This window comes from Pseudophryne corroboree, chromosome 6, assembly GCF_028390025.1.
Source record: "Pseudophryne corroboree isolate aPseCor3 chromosome 6, aPseCor3.hap2, whole genome shotgun sequence".
Lineage (NCBI taxonomy): Eukaryota > Metazoa > Chordata > Amphibia > Anura > Myobatrachidae > Pseudophryne > Pseudophryne corroboree.
Window position 1 is genome coordinate 590230212 of NC_086449.1, and position 16287 is coordinate 590246498.

General features: G+C 43.0%; 1 protein-coding gene across 2 annotated transcripts in view; it reads right to left on the reverse strand.

Annotated features, from left to right (window-relative positions):
• RGS14 (regulator of G protein signaling 14) overlaps nucleotides 1–16287 on the reverse strand; it is a 215909-nt gene that overhangs the window by 57822 nt on the left and 141800 nt on the right. For both annotated transcript variants that reach the window (XM_063927993.1, XM_063927994.1), the window contains one exon: nucleotides 4260–4403. In XM_063927993.1, coding sequence (XP_063784063.1) covers nucleotides 4260–4403 — 144 coding nt within the window. The remainder of the gene's footprint in view (nucleotides 1–4259; nucleotides 4404–16287) is intronic.

Genomic DNA, 16287 nt, shown 5'->3' on the forward strand with positions numbered 1-16287 from the left:
TGCTTACAAGTTCTCCTATAGGCCTGGACATTTCCCCATACGTTCCTTCTCTGCTATGTGACATTGTGTTGCTCTCTTCCAGCAATAAAGTTCTTTAATATTTTCACCAAGCTTTACTGTCAGAGTCCTGTATGAGGAAGACCTATATTAAGCCATCCCTGTTCCGACCATCGGGGGAACCCCCGAGTTCACAATACCCCCAACCTAGGTCAGTGACAGATCCTCACTGAATTTGGGATATTTTGTAAAATTACTCGCTGAAGACTCAAATCCAACACAGCCCCCAAGTGAGTCATCCGTTGTGACGGAACCAGGGACGACTTTGACCAATTTATGAGCCAACCGTGTCTCTGCAAACAAGCTATTGTCTGTTGCAGAAGACACTGAAGCAATTCCTGAGACTGTGCCAGAATTAATAGGTCATCAAGGTATGGAAAAATTCTATCCCCTGCCAACAGAGATAAGCCGCCATAACCACCATAATTTTGGTGAACACTCTGGGAGCTGTGTCCAAATGGCAGGGCCTGAAACTGAAAGTGTTGCTGGAGGATAGCAAACCTGAGATAGCACTGATGAGACAGTGCTATAGGAACATGCAGGTAAGCATCCTGGATATCCAGGGTACCATAAAATCCTCCGGCTCAATGGCCATGGCCAAAATAATAACACATAAAGTCTCCATATGAAACCAAGGCACCCAAATGTACTTGTTTAGCACCTCGAGATTGAGTATGGGCCGGAACGACCCATTCGGCTTCTGAACCAAAACAGGTTGGAATAAAACCTTGCCCTCATTGCGCAGGAGGAACTGGAATTATCACTCCTGACTGAAGCAACTTCTGAACTGCCTCTCGTTTCCACTGAAGATGGGCTGGTACAATAAAACCTTTGAGGAGGGTGTTTCTTGAAGACAAATGCATAACCGTGAGATACCGCTTTTTGCACCCAGGCATCCATGGTGGAGTGCTGCCAGATCTGTGCAAAATGAAGAAGTCGGCCTCCCAACCTGGGATTCCCCAGGTGGAAGCCCACATCATCAGGCTGATGGCTTATCTTCTGACTTGGAAGCCGGTCCTCTGTTAGTCCAATGATTTTTAGTCTTACCAGACTTGTAAGATTGAGGCTGTTTGCCATAACCCTTTCCTTTTGCTTTTCCTTGAGTCTGAAAGGACCACAAAGTTGGAAATTTAGGCTTAGATTTGTATGCGGAAGGAAACTTCACTTTCTTGGAGTCTGCCTCTGATTCAAAAATACTGTTTAATTCTTTACCAAAAAGAATATCTCCAGTAAAAGGCAAAGACTCTAGAACCTTTCTAGATTCTGAGTCAGCTTTCCATGTACGTAGCCAAACTGCTCTGCAAGCTGCTACTGCTGAGGCTGATGCTTGAGAGGCAATTGTACCCATATCCAAGGCTGCTTCTTCCATAAAAATAGCCGCCTGTTTAATATGTGCAATATGGGATTTTTGCTCTCTAGATGGCAATGAAAGATCATTCTCCAATGCATCAGCCCAGGCAGCCACTGCTTTTGCCATCCAGGCTGAAGCCGTGGCTGGTCTTATGATTGCTCCAGACAAGGAGAAAATGGTCTTTAAAAAACCATCTATTTTGTTATCTGTGACATCATTTAATGATGTTGAAGGAAGAGGAAATGTAGATTTTTGCACCAATCGAATAACATGCGTATCTATTTTGGGAGCCACCTTCCTTTTCAAACAGTCCCCAGCTGGAAGACGATAACTGAAATTCCATAATTTCCATCAGCTGTTCTGACCCGGGAAACTCAGTCCTAACTGTTTTGGGACATTTAAACATAGGTGCCATAGATTTTAACAAAGGCACTGCTCTTCCCCTAAGGACAGAATGGCTTTCATAGCACTAATTAGCTCAGGTATGTCCACTGAGCTGAGTCCTTCATCCTCATCTCTGTATGCAGACCTGGAGTGCGATGAGTCCTCATCCTCCGACGAGTCGTCATCTGAAACATGTGTAGACTGTGAAAATGTTGTTTCATGTCTATGTGATTTACTTACCACCAGCCTTTCAGCCTGTTTTTTTTTTGAGAGGCTACAGATTCCTGTACTGGATGTCGTAAACCACATGGGGAATGTTGCATGTAAGGATTAATATGGGTAACCTATCCCTGGTATAGGAGCTGGCATTATCTGCTCAGCTATACTGGGTAATGTCTGTGCAAAAGTAGCCCATGGGGAATCAACTTGAACCTGTGCCTGCCTCTGATTATTCATGAGGCTTTGGTGAAAGATATAACAATTTGCACATAATTCATTTTGAACCAGATCCTGAGAGGTTAACCCAGCTTTGCAGGACAAACATGAAATGAGTGTTGGTGCTGCTGTGGAGAGTGTGTCCTCCTTACCCTTGCCTCTCTTAGACATGATAAAAAAAATCACACACCTGTACAGTGTTAACTACACAGTATGTGACTGCAATCACTTTAAAATTTGTTAAAGTGACATATTATCCGATCCCTGCTTTGCACCAGCATTGAGGATCAGAATACACAGAAACTGACAGATATAGTAAAGTCAGCAATCACACTAGCAATCAGTCACAGGTTATACATAAGCATAATAAGCCATATGAGCACATAATCAACTACAGATACATTTCAAGTATGTAGGAGAAACATTACTGCATTACCTTATATAGGATTTTAAACATATTCAGTCGCACAGCGACAGAAACAGCAGCAATAGTTTACAGACTCATATGCATCAGGCACTTATCTACTAAAGGTAGATAGAGACTTAGGTGGTCATTCCGAGTTGATCGCTCACTAGCAGTTTTTAGCAGCCGTGCAAACGCTATGCCGCTGCCCACTGGGAGTGTATTTTAGCTTAGCAGAAGTGCGAATGAATGCAGAGCGGCTACAAAGTTTTTTTGTGCAGTTTCAGAGTAGCTCAAAACCTACTCAGCGCTTGCGACCACTTCAGACTGTTCAGTTCCTGTTTTGACGCCACAAACCCGTTTTTCCGAACACTCCCTGAAAACGGTCAGTTGACATCCAGAAACGCCCACTTCATGTCAATCACACTGCGGCCACCAGTGCGAATGAAGTGGTTCACTAGACCCTGTGCAAAATTACATCGTTCGTTGTGCTCGTATGACGTGCGTGCGCATTGCGCCGCATACGCATGCGCAGAACAGCCATTTTTTTGCCTGATCGCTGTGCTGCTAACAACTGCAGCTAGCGATCAACTCGGAATGACCACCCTAGTGCTGTATCACCCAGCTCAGAAGAGTGGGATACAGGGAGACTTCGTCCCTCTTCCAGGATTGATCAATACATTAGTGAACGCAGAGTGGATCTAGATGCTATTAGTGTACACAACCGCCACGTGAACCTACAGTGAACACAGACACCCAAGTGAATACCAACGCACCAGTCATACAGGCGCCTATGCTGCAACTGGGTCCTTTTAGATACACAGAGTCTCAGACGGAAGTGGGAACTTGGTTCATGGCGGGAAACTCGGAGGAAACTGGTCATGAACCAGGGGGAGGGGCGACCAAGGGAACGTCTTACTCCCCACTGCTGACATCAACCCTAGGGATAGCTGACTCATACTACCCCTGCAGCCTATTATACCTGAGGCCTAGCGTTGGTGCACCTGAGGTGGCAGCTACGTCAGCGACTGTTCGGTAGTCTCCATCCCAAAACAGTGCGGCTGTGTCTCGCGTTTCCCCTACTAAGCGAAACCGATGCCTTACCTTCTCCCCGTGCTCTGGCCACAGCCTGGTAACGTCTGCTGGACTTGCAAGTACATCCTACATAGACGCCCGCCAAAACAGCACTGTACTCGTGGGTAAGCGTTGTCGCAACCCAGCAGGGAGTTGTTGGAGCGACTCTTTCTAAGGTACGTATAAGACGCTTTTTAGAAAGGTCGCTCAAAAAAAATAGTAAGACTATAAAAATAAAATAATAAAAAGCTTATGGCTGCTAAACACCAGCAGCTCATTAACCATGCTCCTGCCGCACCAAACAATAAAACTGAATTGCCTGAGTCAAGAGGCGGGATATAGGGGACTGGTCCGTTGCATTTTGGGAGGCTGAAAGCTTTGATCATTGGTGCCAATCCGCTGTCGCTACCTCATATCCCAATGTTTATCCTGTGGATAACCTGTGGACCCTGCAGGAGAAACACAAGGATGGATAAGCAGGCATAGCTTAAAGCATGACTCTGATGAATTTGTAATAAATCTATTCCTGAGTCATAGTAATGAAGATATTGTAACCTGTAGCTGTTGTGCTTTGAAAAGATTAGGAGATGGTTTTTCCAGCATCTCTGCTGTGATAAGGGCCTGATGATCCACATTGACCGGACACAAGGAGCTACTTGAGAGATATTCGTTGTAGATCCATCGAGACTCCTGCAAAAGCTAACAAACAAACAAACACTTTACATTTCAATATAAGATTTCTATGACCTGTTTTTAATAGCTTACAACATCAGGTTACTGGTGTACTCACAATGTTATTTAATATAGTGGATATTATTTCATGTATACTAAAAATAATGTGTAAAAGAATAAAGTCAATGCACAAAGAGGTGAAGACAAAAGGAAGATGTTGGGTTCAGGTTTAATAATCCTTATTTTTTAATATGCCTGTATTATATAGCTGAGGACTGGTCCCAGCAGAGCACGGTGCAGTATGATGTTGTCTCAAGGTGTAAGATCATTAGAAAAAGTATCCTGGTCAGGGTCCTGTACTTGTAATGCAGCAATGGCCAAAGCCACAGAGGACAACTCGGTTGGGATCAGCTACTGTAACTATAACTAGAAAGCAGGTAAGTAGTGTCGTAATCAAGTGGGAAAAAAATGCATGGTCATAGGCGGACAGTTTACCCAGTTCTAGAATAAGAGGTTCTAGAATATGTGGTCATTGGGGGTCATTCATGAAGCACAAAAATGTGAATGTAATCTGAATGCATTCTTGTGCTAATGTGCCTATTTCAGTTGTATGCAGATGTGGACATGTTGCATTCTCATTAAAAAAATGTGGATCTTCGCCTGTATTCAAAGTTGGCTGTATCTATAAGGCTGTGCTGCTATAGTATATCCTCATTATTACAATTAGAGCGTATTTTACCGATTATCATGCAACACAGCGATTGCAATGCGCATGTGCGAAGATGCTGCTGCGATCTCACTGCAATGAAAGCTTTGTTGCAGAGTGATTGACAGGAAGTAAGTAACCATTTGGGGGTGGTAGCAGGAGTTTAAGGGGAGTGATTGGGAAAATTCAGGCGTGTCATGACTGTTTTTGCAGCGTATAGTGTATCTTGAGATGACTGCGTGATTGTACATGCAAATACATGGGGGGTGATTCACACCTGATCGCTAGGCTGCTAAAATTGTAGCCTTGCGATCAGATAGTCACCGCCCAAGGGGAGTGTATATTTGCCGTACAAGTGTGCGATCCCATGTGTACGCTGAGCACCTAAAAAATCCCTCAGTCAGTGGACAACTGCAAATCTGTTGGCACCTCACTCACCAGTGGCTGGTTTTTACCTGTGTGTGCAGTCTGTGCGCAGCCCAGGACTTACTCCTACAGTGCGATCAGAACGGGCTGATCGGGTCCAGAGCTGACGTCAGAGACTCTCCCTGAAAACGCTTGGGCATGACTGCGTTTTCCCTGACACTCCCAGAGAACAGTCAGTTACCACCCACAAACGACCTCTTCCTGTCAAAGCATGCGAATGGCTGTGCGATTAGAATTTTTGCACCAGCCTGTCGCTGACCGGCGATGTCTGTTGTTGTTTGCCAATGCGCGTGCGCATTTCAATGCATAAACATGCGCAGCTAATAGCCGATCGCCCGCTGGTCGAAAACACACAGCAGCGATCAGGTCTGAATCGGGACCTTGGTGTCTGGGGGATAATTCAGCATAGATTGCATGAATTATCCTCATAGTTAGCAATTCTGCAATACATCCATGGCATGCCCTCAGAACACTTAGCCCATGTGCAAACGCCACCTTGCCGCAAAGAGACACCCATTTAGTAGCAAGTGTAATGCAACTGATATGCGTACAACTCAGAGCCACACCAATCTCTCTCATCAAAAGTAACCAAATGATGTACCGCCACAGTCACTGCCATCTAGATGCATTAAGTTTTGCTATTTCTAGTAAATAATTCTAAATTAAGCAATAAAGCATTTGTGTTAAATGGCCCATTTTTTGCAAGGTGCATGTAACTGCTTGTACAGCTGCAATCACTAATGCAGGGTAAGTGCAAAAATATGCTATTGCTTCGGATGCAGTCTTGTGCACAGAGATGCCAACTTTGGGGGTAATTTCAAGTTGATCGCAGCAGGATTTTTTTTAGCAATTGGGAAAAACCATGGCCCTCATTCCGAGTTGTTCGCTCTGTATTTTTCATCGCATCGCAATGAAAATCCGCTTAGTACGCATGCGCAATGTTCGCACTGCGACTGCGCCAAGTAACTTTGCTATGTAGAAAGTAATTTTACTCACGGCTTTTTCATCGCTCCGGCGATCGTAATGTGATTGACAGGAAATGGGTGTTACTGGGCGGAAACACGGCGTTTCAGGGGCGTGTGGCTGAAAACGCTACCGTTTCCGGAAAAAACGCAGGAGTGGCCGGAGAAACGGTGGGAGTGCCTGGGCGAACGCTGGGTGTGTTTGTGACGTCAAACAGGAACGACAAGCACTGAACTGATCGCACAGGCAGAGTAAGTCTGAAGCTACTCTGAAACTGCTAAGTAGTTAGTAATCGCAATATTGCGAATACATCGGTCGCAATTTTAAGAAGCTAAGATTCACTCCCAGTAGGCGGCGGCTTAGCGTGTGTAACTCTGCTAAATTCGCCTTGCGACCGATCAACTCGGAATGAGGGCCCATGTGCACTGCAGGGGAGGCAGATGTAACATGTGCAGAGAGAGTTAGATTTGGGTGGGGTGTGTTCAATCTGCAATCTAATTTGCAGTGTAAAAATAAAGTAGCCAGTATTTACCCTGCACAGAAACAAAATAACCCACCCAAATCTAACTCTCTCTGCACATGTTATATCTGCCTCCCCTGCAGTGCACATGGTTTTGCCCAATTGCTAAAAAAAAAATCCTTCTGCGATCAACTTGGAATTACCCCCTTTAACCTGAAACATTGAAAATATCAGTCTCTTATTCGCGCACCATCGTCCCTCTGAGCAAGTCTGTGCCATCTCAGACTTGGGCCGGGAGATAATGAAGTCCGAGTTCATCGGCTGAACTCTGAAAAAAAAAAAAAAATTGTCAGTCATTTACAAGGCTAAACCATGCCTTGAAAATGATTGCTCCTTTAAAGAAATGTCCGAGTTTGGCCAGCATCCTGCACAGCCCCTGAAATTGGACTTCATAACATCTCAGCCTTAGTGTCTCACCTAAGATGCCTGTCCCTCTCCTGCTGCATGCTAATTTGCAGTGGCTGACTTTGGAATGCCCAGAAAATGGTCTTGCCACGCCGGCTTTTTTCTAGCCACCCCAATACATCCCCCAAACACTAACTGCAGTACCCGTCACTCACTGTGCACATAAATCCTCTGTGCATGTGCTTTTGTAAGACCATCGCTTCGCGTGTGTAGCGTGGCTTTGGCACATGCATAGTGGCAAAAAGTCACTTCTCTTTGTCCAATATTGATATTGCATACACCCAGCGACAGACTAGGGCTCAAAAATGGCCCGGGCATTTGTGAGTGCGTGTCGAAGGCGCGCACGCACGTCAAGGGGGCACGCAGCCATGATGTACGGGGGCGTACCGTGAATCCTGGGGGCGTGGACTCGTGGCATGCCCCCATTTCCATGGAGACCAGTGGGGCGGCTAAACCAGAGAGCCGGAGGCTGCGCTGCGCACGGCCTTCCCGGCTTTCTGAGGGACCGGACCTGCCCATCGGCCCTTTTGGCATGTGCCAGAAGGCCAGTCCGGCCCTGCATCCACCCTCTGAATCAGGCCCAATTACTCCTCCAGGAGAGGTAGGTGAAATATTATAGGGAAAACAGAAGCCTCTGTTGCTAAACAAAATTATATTTTATATATATATATATATACACACCAATAGTAGCAGCACTCCAGGACAGCAAAACGAGTTCAGAATAACTGTGTTGTTTTATTGCATATCATCAACGTTTCGGGGTGTTACCCCCGTCTTCAGGATAATATAACACATCAAACAAGTGAATTTTATACCTTACCGTCCTCGGTCCTGCCCGCTGCGACTCCCGCCCGTCCGCCAGGCCGTCATCTCGCGCACTTCCGGTCACGTCACCCGCTGTTTCCGGAAGTTGCGTTGCTCGTAACCCGTGGCGACAGGATGCCCAGGGGAGACACAAGGAACAGTTTCCATGCCAACATAAACAACTGTGTGGAACAAACGTAAACATTTAAGAGATGTACATCAAGCCATCATATTAGTGCCAAACAAAGCAAATCATGTTTATGTGCAATCATTTAAACCATTCCTCCATATCTCTCCTATTTAGTGTTGCTCAGTGCTGTATAAACCAACTTATATATAAAAATATGATGGTTCGTGAACCATTCCTATAATAAAAATATTGATAAGAAATTTTAATTAAAATGTCAATTATTATGTAGGTGAATACACTGCTATGCTATCATTTTACTGTCATATCTATATATATATAAATGTATACTCATTATATGATCTAAAATTACTTACATCCTAAAGTATATTCATCCCATTAGACCCTATTTGTGAATATTATTTATATTCCTACTTTAATTACAACTCCTCCTTTGATTATTAGATATAATGGATTTAATTTATTTAATTTGTTTAAGATTTACTTAATCATTTTACAGAAAACATGATAGACCCATGGACTCATTAAGACCCTTGGGTACCATAGTATCCAACCTGTGGATCCATTGGGCTTCAATTTGTAATAATTTTCTTTGTCTGTTACCTCCCCTAATGGATACAGGGACATGGTCCACCACTATATACTTCAGTGATGCTACCCCATGTTTCTGTATCGCAAAGTGTCGAGCCACCGGCTGCTCACTCTTCCCCGACTGTATGGCAGCTCTAATGGCCGTGCGGTGCTGTGCCATCCTCTCTTTAAACTGCCGTGTAGTTTTACCTACGTATTGTAAGCCACATGGGCAAAACAATACGTAGACCACAAATTTGCTAGTACATGTTAATGGCCAGCAGATTTTCCATTTTTTACCTGTGTATGCGTGGGTTACATACGTCCCCACCTGCATATACCCACACGTGGTGCACCCTAGGCAACGGTAGCAGCCATTTTTACGTCCTAAAAAGGTTTTTACTGATTTTTTCGTTTGAAGATTAGTGATATCAGTTTTTACCACCATATCCCGTATGTTGCGACTACGGGTATGGCTAGGCAACAGCCGCGTCCCATGCAATTCTGTTAAATCGGGGTCAAATGTTACCATTGGCCACAGTCGCTTTACTTTAGTGACCGTTTTCTTACTCAAAGTATTATACTCATTAACCCATGGGATAATTTTGCCCATTTGTTTTTTATCTTTAGGCCTCAGTAACTCTTTTCTTTCTATGCCCAGTGCCCTTTCTTTAGCTTTTAATAATTCTTTGGGCTTATATCCTCTCATAATGAATTTTTCAAACATTATTTGCAGTTGTTTTTCTGTCTCCTCTGGGTCATTTGTGATCCGACATACCCTCAAAAACTGAGAGTATGGCAGACCCCTAGTGGTCGCTACTGGGTGAAAGCTGTCTCTTCTAAGGAGGGTGTTCCTATCTGTAGGTTTACTGTAAATGGATGTGTATATACGTTGATCTACAATTTTGATTTCCACATCCAAAAAATTAATACATTTTTTATCCATATCAAAGGTTAGCTTAACCGGACTATTAGTGGCATTATGTGTCTCTATAATCTCTCTCAGATTTTCCTGTTCCCCACTCCAGAACACCAATAGATCGTCTATATATCGATGATACACATATATGTTGCTAACAATATCCTCATTTTCAAAAAACAACTCATTCTCGACTTGCCACATATACGTATTGGCAAAGGCCGGGGCCACCGCCGATCCCATGGCACACCCGGTCCTTTGCCAATAAAAACTACCGTCAAACAAAAAAATAATTATGTGACAATGTGTATCTCAACAATTCTATGAATATCTCTATCTTAGGTCCTGTATACAGTGGGTTATTAATCAACAACCTTCTGACTGAGTTGATTCCATCCTCATGCGGAATGCACGTATAAAGACTGGCCACATCTAGTGTGGCCATTGATATTGTATCTGGGATGGAACCCAACTCATTCAGATGTCGTAACAGTGCTGACGTATCTTTAAGGTGCGTATGTGTCCCTTGTATACAGGGTTGCAGATACGAATCTAAAAATATCGAAATAGACTCACATAGGGAGCCCCTGGCCGACACGATAGGTCTGCCTGGGGGTCGCACCGGATCTTTATGCATTTTTGGTATGCTATAGAACACAGGTACCCGCGGGTACTCAGTTTTTAATTTGTTTACTACATCATTGGTTAGTTCTCCTGTAAAGGCAGCCTGATCTAGAATATTATCTAGCTCGATCTTAAATGCGACAGTAGGATCCCCTGTCAATACGGTATATGTGTTTGTATCTCCCAATAACCGCAAACATTCTTTTCGATACTCAGAGATATCCTGCACCACTATACCACCCCCTTTGTCCGCACTCCTTATTATTATGTCTTGTCTCTGACTAAGAGATTTGAGCGCCTCCTGCTCTTCTGTAGTCAAATTGTGCCGAATCTTGGGTGTTTTCTCCTGTAGCGGTATATTCTCCATTACACGGTGAAACGTTCTAATAGTTGCATTTGAAGTGATGGGTTCAAATTTGGACTTTGCTCCAACCTTCCTAAGTTGTAAAGGCAACTCATTGGTGCTTTTCAAGCAAGGGTTTTTACTAAAATGTTCCTTAAGTTTAAGGGTTCGTTGTAGCTTATAGCTCTCCACTTTCCACTTAAAAGGATCTGGTCTATTTGTTGGGATGAATGACAGTCCCTTGCTGAGAACTCCAATTTCCGCCTTGGTCAGAGGAATTGAAGATAGATTAAAAATCAGGTCTTCTTGCCTCTGGGAGGCTTCGCTCCGCTTTTTTCTCCACCTTTGCCCGCCCCTCCTTGTGGGTTTTTTTTGCGGCCTGTAATACGTGCTCTGGTCTTGACCCCTAAAGGGGACCTTTGTGCTTGTGTGGATGGTGTTGCATTACGTTCATCTGTTTCACTTGCTGACGTACTGGAATACTTTGATTGAGCTCTTTGTCTCCTTGGGTATTTTCTCTGACCCGGTTTGTTTTCATTATTAGTCCCCAACCAAGCATATACCCTGTGTGTCTCATAATCTTGTTGGACTTTCACAAGTTTTTGTTTTTTGAATTTAACCAGTTCAGTTTTGTATGTCTCCATCTGTGTCTTTAATTTATCAGCCCAGTTGACAGTTTGATCTTCCAGTAATGCCACTTTATGTTCCATTTCAAATGCAGTTAATTTTTCTTTAGTGATTTGACATTCTTTGGTGGATTCTTCTATAATTAATAGGATCAAATCCATAGAACATTTATTTAAAATTGAAATCCACTTTTTGCAAAAGGGTATGCTGTTTCTCCCTATAGTAGGCATATTGTGGATTCTCAGACCCCTTGGTATCTGCTTAGAGCGATGATAATTAGATAGCGTCCGTGCATGGTAAAGGAAATCTAATTCCCGTTTCTTCAATTTGTACCATGCTGCGTATAATTCCTCAGGTGCTGTGACCCCTGTTTCATCAAATGCCGTTTCACTGTGCAGAATCCCCTCTGCCTCCAAATCCGAATAGCTAAATGTGTCCGTATTATCACATTGCAAAATGTATGAGGTATATTCATTGGTCTCCATTGGTGTATACTCACAGACTGTTACCCGACTTTTTTTAGCGTAGGTCGGGACTTAGCATAGCCTGTATCCACCTCCACAAATCAACCCGTGTATGTGCTTACGTGCCAATAAAGTGCTCCAATGCAAAACTTTAGTGCAAACAAGAATTCCTGAGGACAAAAAATAATTTCAATTGCAGGTGCCCTGACTTAATCCAAACACTCCTTGCGCAGAAGAACTTTGGATCAATATGTAGTATATCCAGGTCCGGCACTCCGCTCCGTATAGTTAGGATACTTTGCCTGGGTGCCTTCTATGAGAGGACAGCACCTCTCCAATATACACACCAATAGTAGCAGCACTCCAGGACAGCAAAACGAGTTCAGAATAACTGTGTTGTTTTATTGCATATCATCAACGTTTCGGGGTGTTACCCCCGTCTTCAGGATAATATAACACATCAAACAAGTGAATTTTATACCTTACCGTCCTCGGTCCTGCCCGCTGCGACTCCCACCCGTCCGCCAGGCCGTCATCTCGCGCACTTCCGGTCACGTCACCCGCTGTTTCCGGAAGTTGCGTTGCTCGTAACCCGTGGCGACAGGATGCCCAGGGGAGACACAAGGAACAGTTTCCATGCCAACATAAACAACTGTGTGGAACAAACGTAAACATTTAAGAGATGTACATCAAGCCATCATATTAGTGCCAAACAAAGCAAATCATGTTTATGTGCAATCATTTAAACCATTCCTCCATATCTCTCCTATTTAGTGTTGCTCAGTGCTGTATAAACCAACTTATATATAAAAATATGATGGTTCGTGAACCATTCCTATAATAAAAATATTGATAAGAAATTTTAATTAAAATGTCAATTATTATGTAGGTGAATACACTGCTATGCTATCATTTTACTGTCATATCTATATATATATAAATGTATACTCATTATATGATCTAAAATTACTTACATCCTAAAGTATATTCATCCCATTAGACCCTATTTGTGAATATTATTTATATTCCTACTTTAATTACAACTCCTCCTTTGATTATTAGATATAATGGATTTAATTTATTTAATTTGTTTAAGATTTACTTAATCATTTTACAGAAAACATGATAGACCCATGGACTCATTAAGACCCTTGGGTACCATAGTATCCAACCTGTGGATCCATTGGGCTTCAATTTGTAATAATTTTCTTTGTCTGTTACCTCCCCTAATGGATACAGGGACATGGTCCACCACTATATACTTCAGTGATGCTACCCCATGTTTCTGTATCGCAAAGTGTCGAGCCACCGGCTGCTCACTCTTCCCCGACTGTATGGCAGCTCTAATGGCCGTGCGGTGCTGTGCCATCCTCTCTTTAAACTGCCGTGTAGTTTTACCTACGTATTGTAAGCCACATGGGCAAAACAATACGTAGACCACAAATTTGCTAGTACTTTAGGATGTAAGTAATTTTAGATCATATAATGAGTGTACATTTATATATATATAGATATGACAGTAAAATGATAGCATAGCAGTGTATTCACCTACATAATAATTGACATTTTAATTAAAATTTCTTATCAATATTTTTATTATAGGAATGGTTCACGAACCATCATATTTTTATATATAAGTTGGTTTATACAGCACTGAGCAACACTAAATAGGAGAGATATGGAGGAATGGTTTAAATGATTGCACATAAACATGATTTGCTTTGTTTGGCACTAATATGATGGCTTGATGTACATCTCTTAAATGTTTACGTTTGTTCCACACAGTTGTTTATGTTGGCATGGAAACTGTTCCTTGTGTCTCCCCTGGGCATCCTGTCGCCACGGGTTACGAGCAACGCAACTTCCGGAAACAGCGGGTGACGTGACCGGAAGTGCGCGAGATGACGGCCTGGCGGACGGGCGGGAGTCGCAGCGGGCAGGACCGAGGACGGTAAGGTATAAAATTCACTTGTTTGATGTGTTATATTATCCTGAAGACGGGGGTAACACCCCGAAACGTTGATGATATGCAATAAAACAACACAGTTATTCTGAACTCGTTTTGCTGTCCTGGAGTGCTGCTACTATTGGTGTGTATATTGGAGAGGTGCTGTCCTCTCATAGAAGGCACCCAGGCAAAGTATCCTAACTATACGGAGCGGAGTGCCGGACCTGGATATACTACATATTGATCCAAAGTTCTTCTGCGCAAGGAGTGTTTGGATTAAGTCAGGGCACCTGCAATTGAAATTATTTTTTGTCCTCAGGAATTCTTGTTTGCACTAAAGTTTTGCACTGGAGCACTTTATTGGCACGTAAGCACATACACGGGTTGATTTGTGGAGGTGGATACAGGCTATGCTAAGTCCCGACCTACGCTAAAAAAAGTCGGGTAACAGTCTGTGAGTATACACCAATGGAGACCAATGAATATACCTCATACATTTTGCAATGTGATAATACGGACACATTTAGCTATTCGGATTTGGAGGCAGAGGGGATTCTGCACAGTGAAACGGCATTTGATGAAACAGGGGTCACAGCACCTGAGGAATTATACGCAGCATGGTACAAATTGAAGAAACGGGAATTAGATTTCCTTTACCATGCACGGACGCTATCCAATTATCATCGCTCTAAGCAGATACCAAGGGGTCTGAGAATCCACAATATGCCTACTATAGGGAGAAACAGCATACCCTTTTGCAAAAAGTGGATTTCAATTTTAAATAAATGTTCTATGGATTTGATCCTATTAATTATAGAAGAATCCACCAAAGAATGTCAAATCACTAAAGAAAAATTAACTGCATTTGAAATGGAACATAAAGTGGCATTACTGGAAGATCAAACTGTCAACTGGGCTGATAAATTAAAGACACAGATGGAGACATACAAAACTGAACTGGTTAAATTCAAAAAACAAAAACTTGTGAAAGTCCAACAAGATTATGAGACACACAGGGTATATGCTTGGTTGGGGACTAATAATGAAAACAAACCGGGTCAGAGAAAATACCCAAGGAGACAAAGAGCTCAATCAAAGTATTCCAGTACGTCAGCAAGTGAAACAGATGAACGTAATGCAACACCATCCACACAAGCACAAAGGTCCCCTTTAGGGGTCAAGACCAGAGCACGTATTACAGGCCGCAAAAAAAACCCACAAGGAGGGGCGGGCAAAGGTGGAGAAAAAAGCGGAGCGAAGCCTCCCAGAGGCAAGAAGACCTGATTTTTAATCTATCTTCAATTCCTCTGACCAAGGCGGAAATTGGAGTTCTCAGCAAGGGACTGTCATTCATCCCAACAAATAGACCAGATCCTTTTAAGTGGAAAGTGGAGAGCTATAAGCTACAACGAACCCTTAAACTTAAGGAACATTTTAGTAAAAACCCTTGCTTGAAAAGCACCAATGAGTTGCCTTTACAACTTAGGAAGGTTGGAGCAAAGTCCAAATTTGAACCCATCACTTCAAATGCAACTATTAGAACGTTTCACCGTGTAATGGAGAATATACCGCTACAGGAGAAAACACCCAAGATTCGGCACAATTTGACTACAGAAGAGCAGGAGGCGCTCAAATCTCTTAGTCAGAGACAAGACATAATAATAAGGAGTGCGGACAAAGGGGGTGGTATAGTGGTGCAGGATATCTCTGAGTATCGAAAAGAATGTTTGCGGTTATTGGGAGATACAAACACATATACCGTATTGACAGGGGATCCTACTGTCGCATTTAAGATCGAGCTAGATAATATTCTAGATCAGGCTGCCTTTACAGGAGAACTAACCAATGATGTAGTAAACAAATTAAAAACTGAGTACCCGCGGGTACCTGTGTTCTATAGCATACCAAAAATGCATAAAGATCCGGTGCGACCCCCAGGCAGACCTATCGTGTTGGCCAGGGGCTCCCTATGTGAGTCTATTTCGATATTTTTAGATTCGTATCTGCAACCCTGTATACAAGGGACACATACGCACCTTAAAGATACGTCAGCACTGTTACGACATCTGAATGAGTTGGGTTCCATCCCAGATACAATATCAATGGCCACACTAGATGTGGCCAGTCTTTATACGTGCATTCCGCATGAGGATGGAATCAACTCAGTCAGAAGGTTGTTGATTAATAACCCACTGTATACAGGACCTAAGATAGAGATATTCATAGAATTGTTGAGATACACATTGTCACATAATTATTTTTTGTTTGACGGTAGTTTTTATTGGCAAAGGACCGGGTGTGCCATGGGATCGGCGGTGGCCCCGGCCTTTGCCAATACGTATATGTGGCAAGTCGAGAATGAGTTGTTTTTTGAAAATGAGGATATTGTTAGCAACATATATGTGTATCATCGATATATAGACGATCTATTGGTGTTCTGGAGT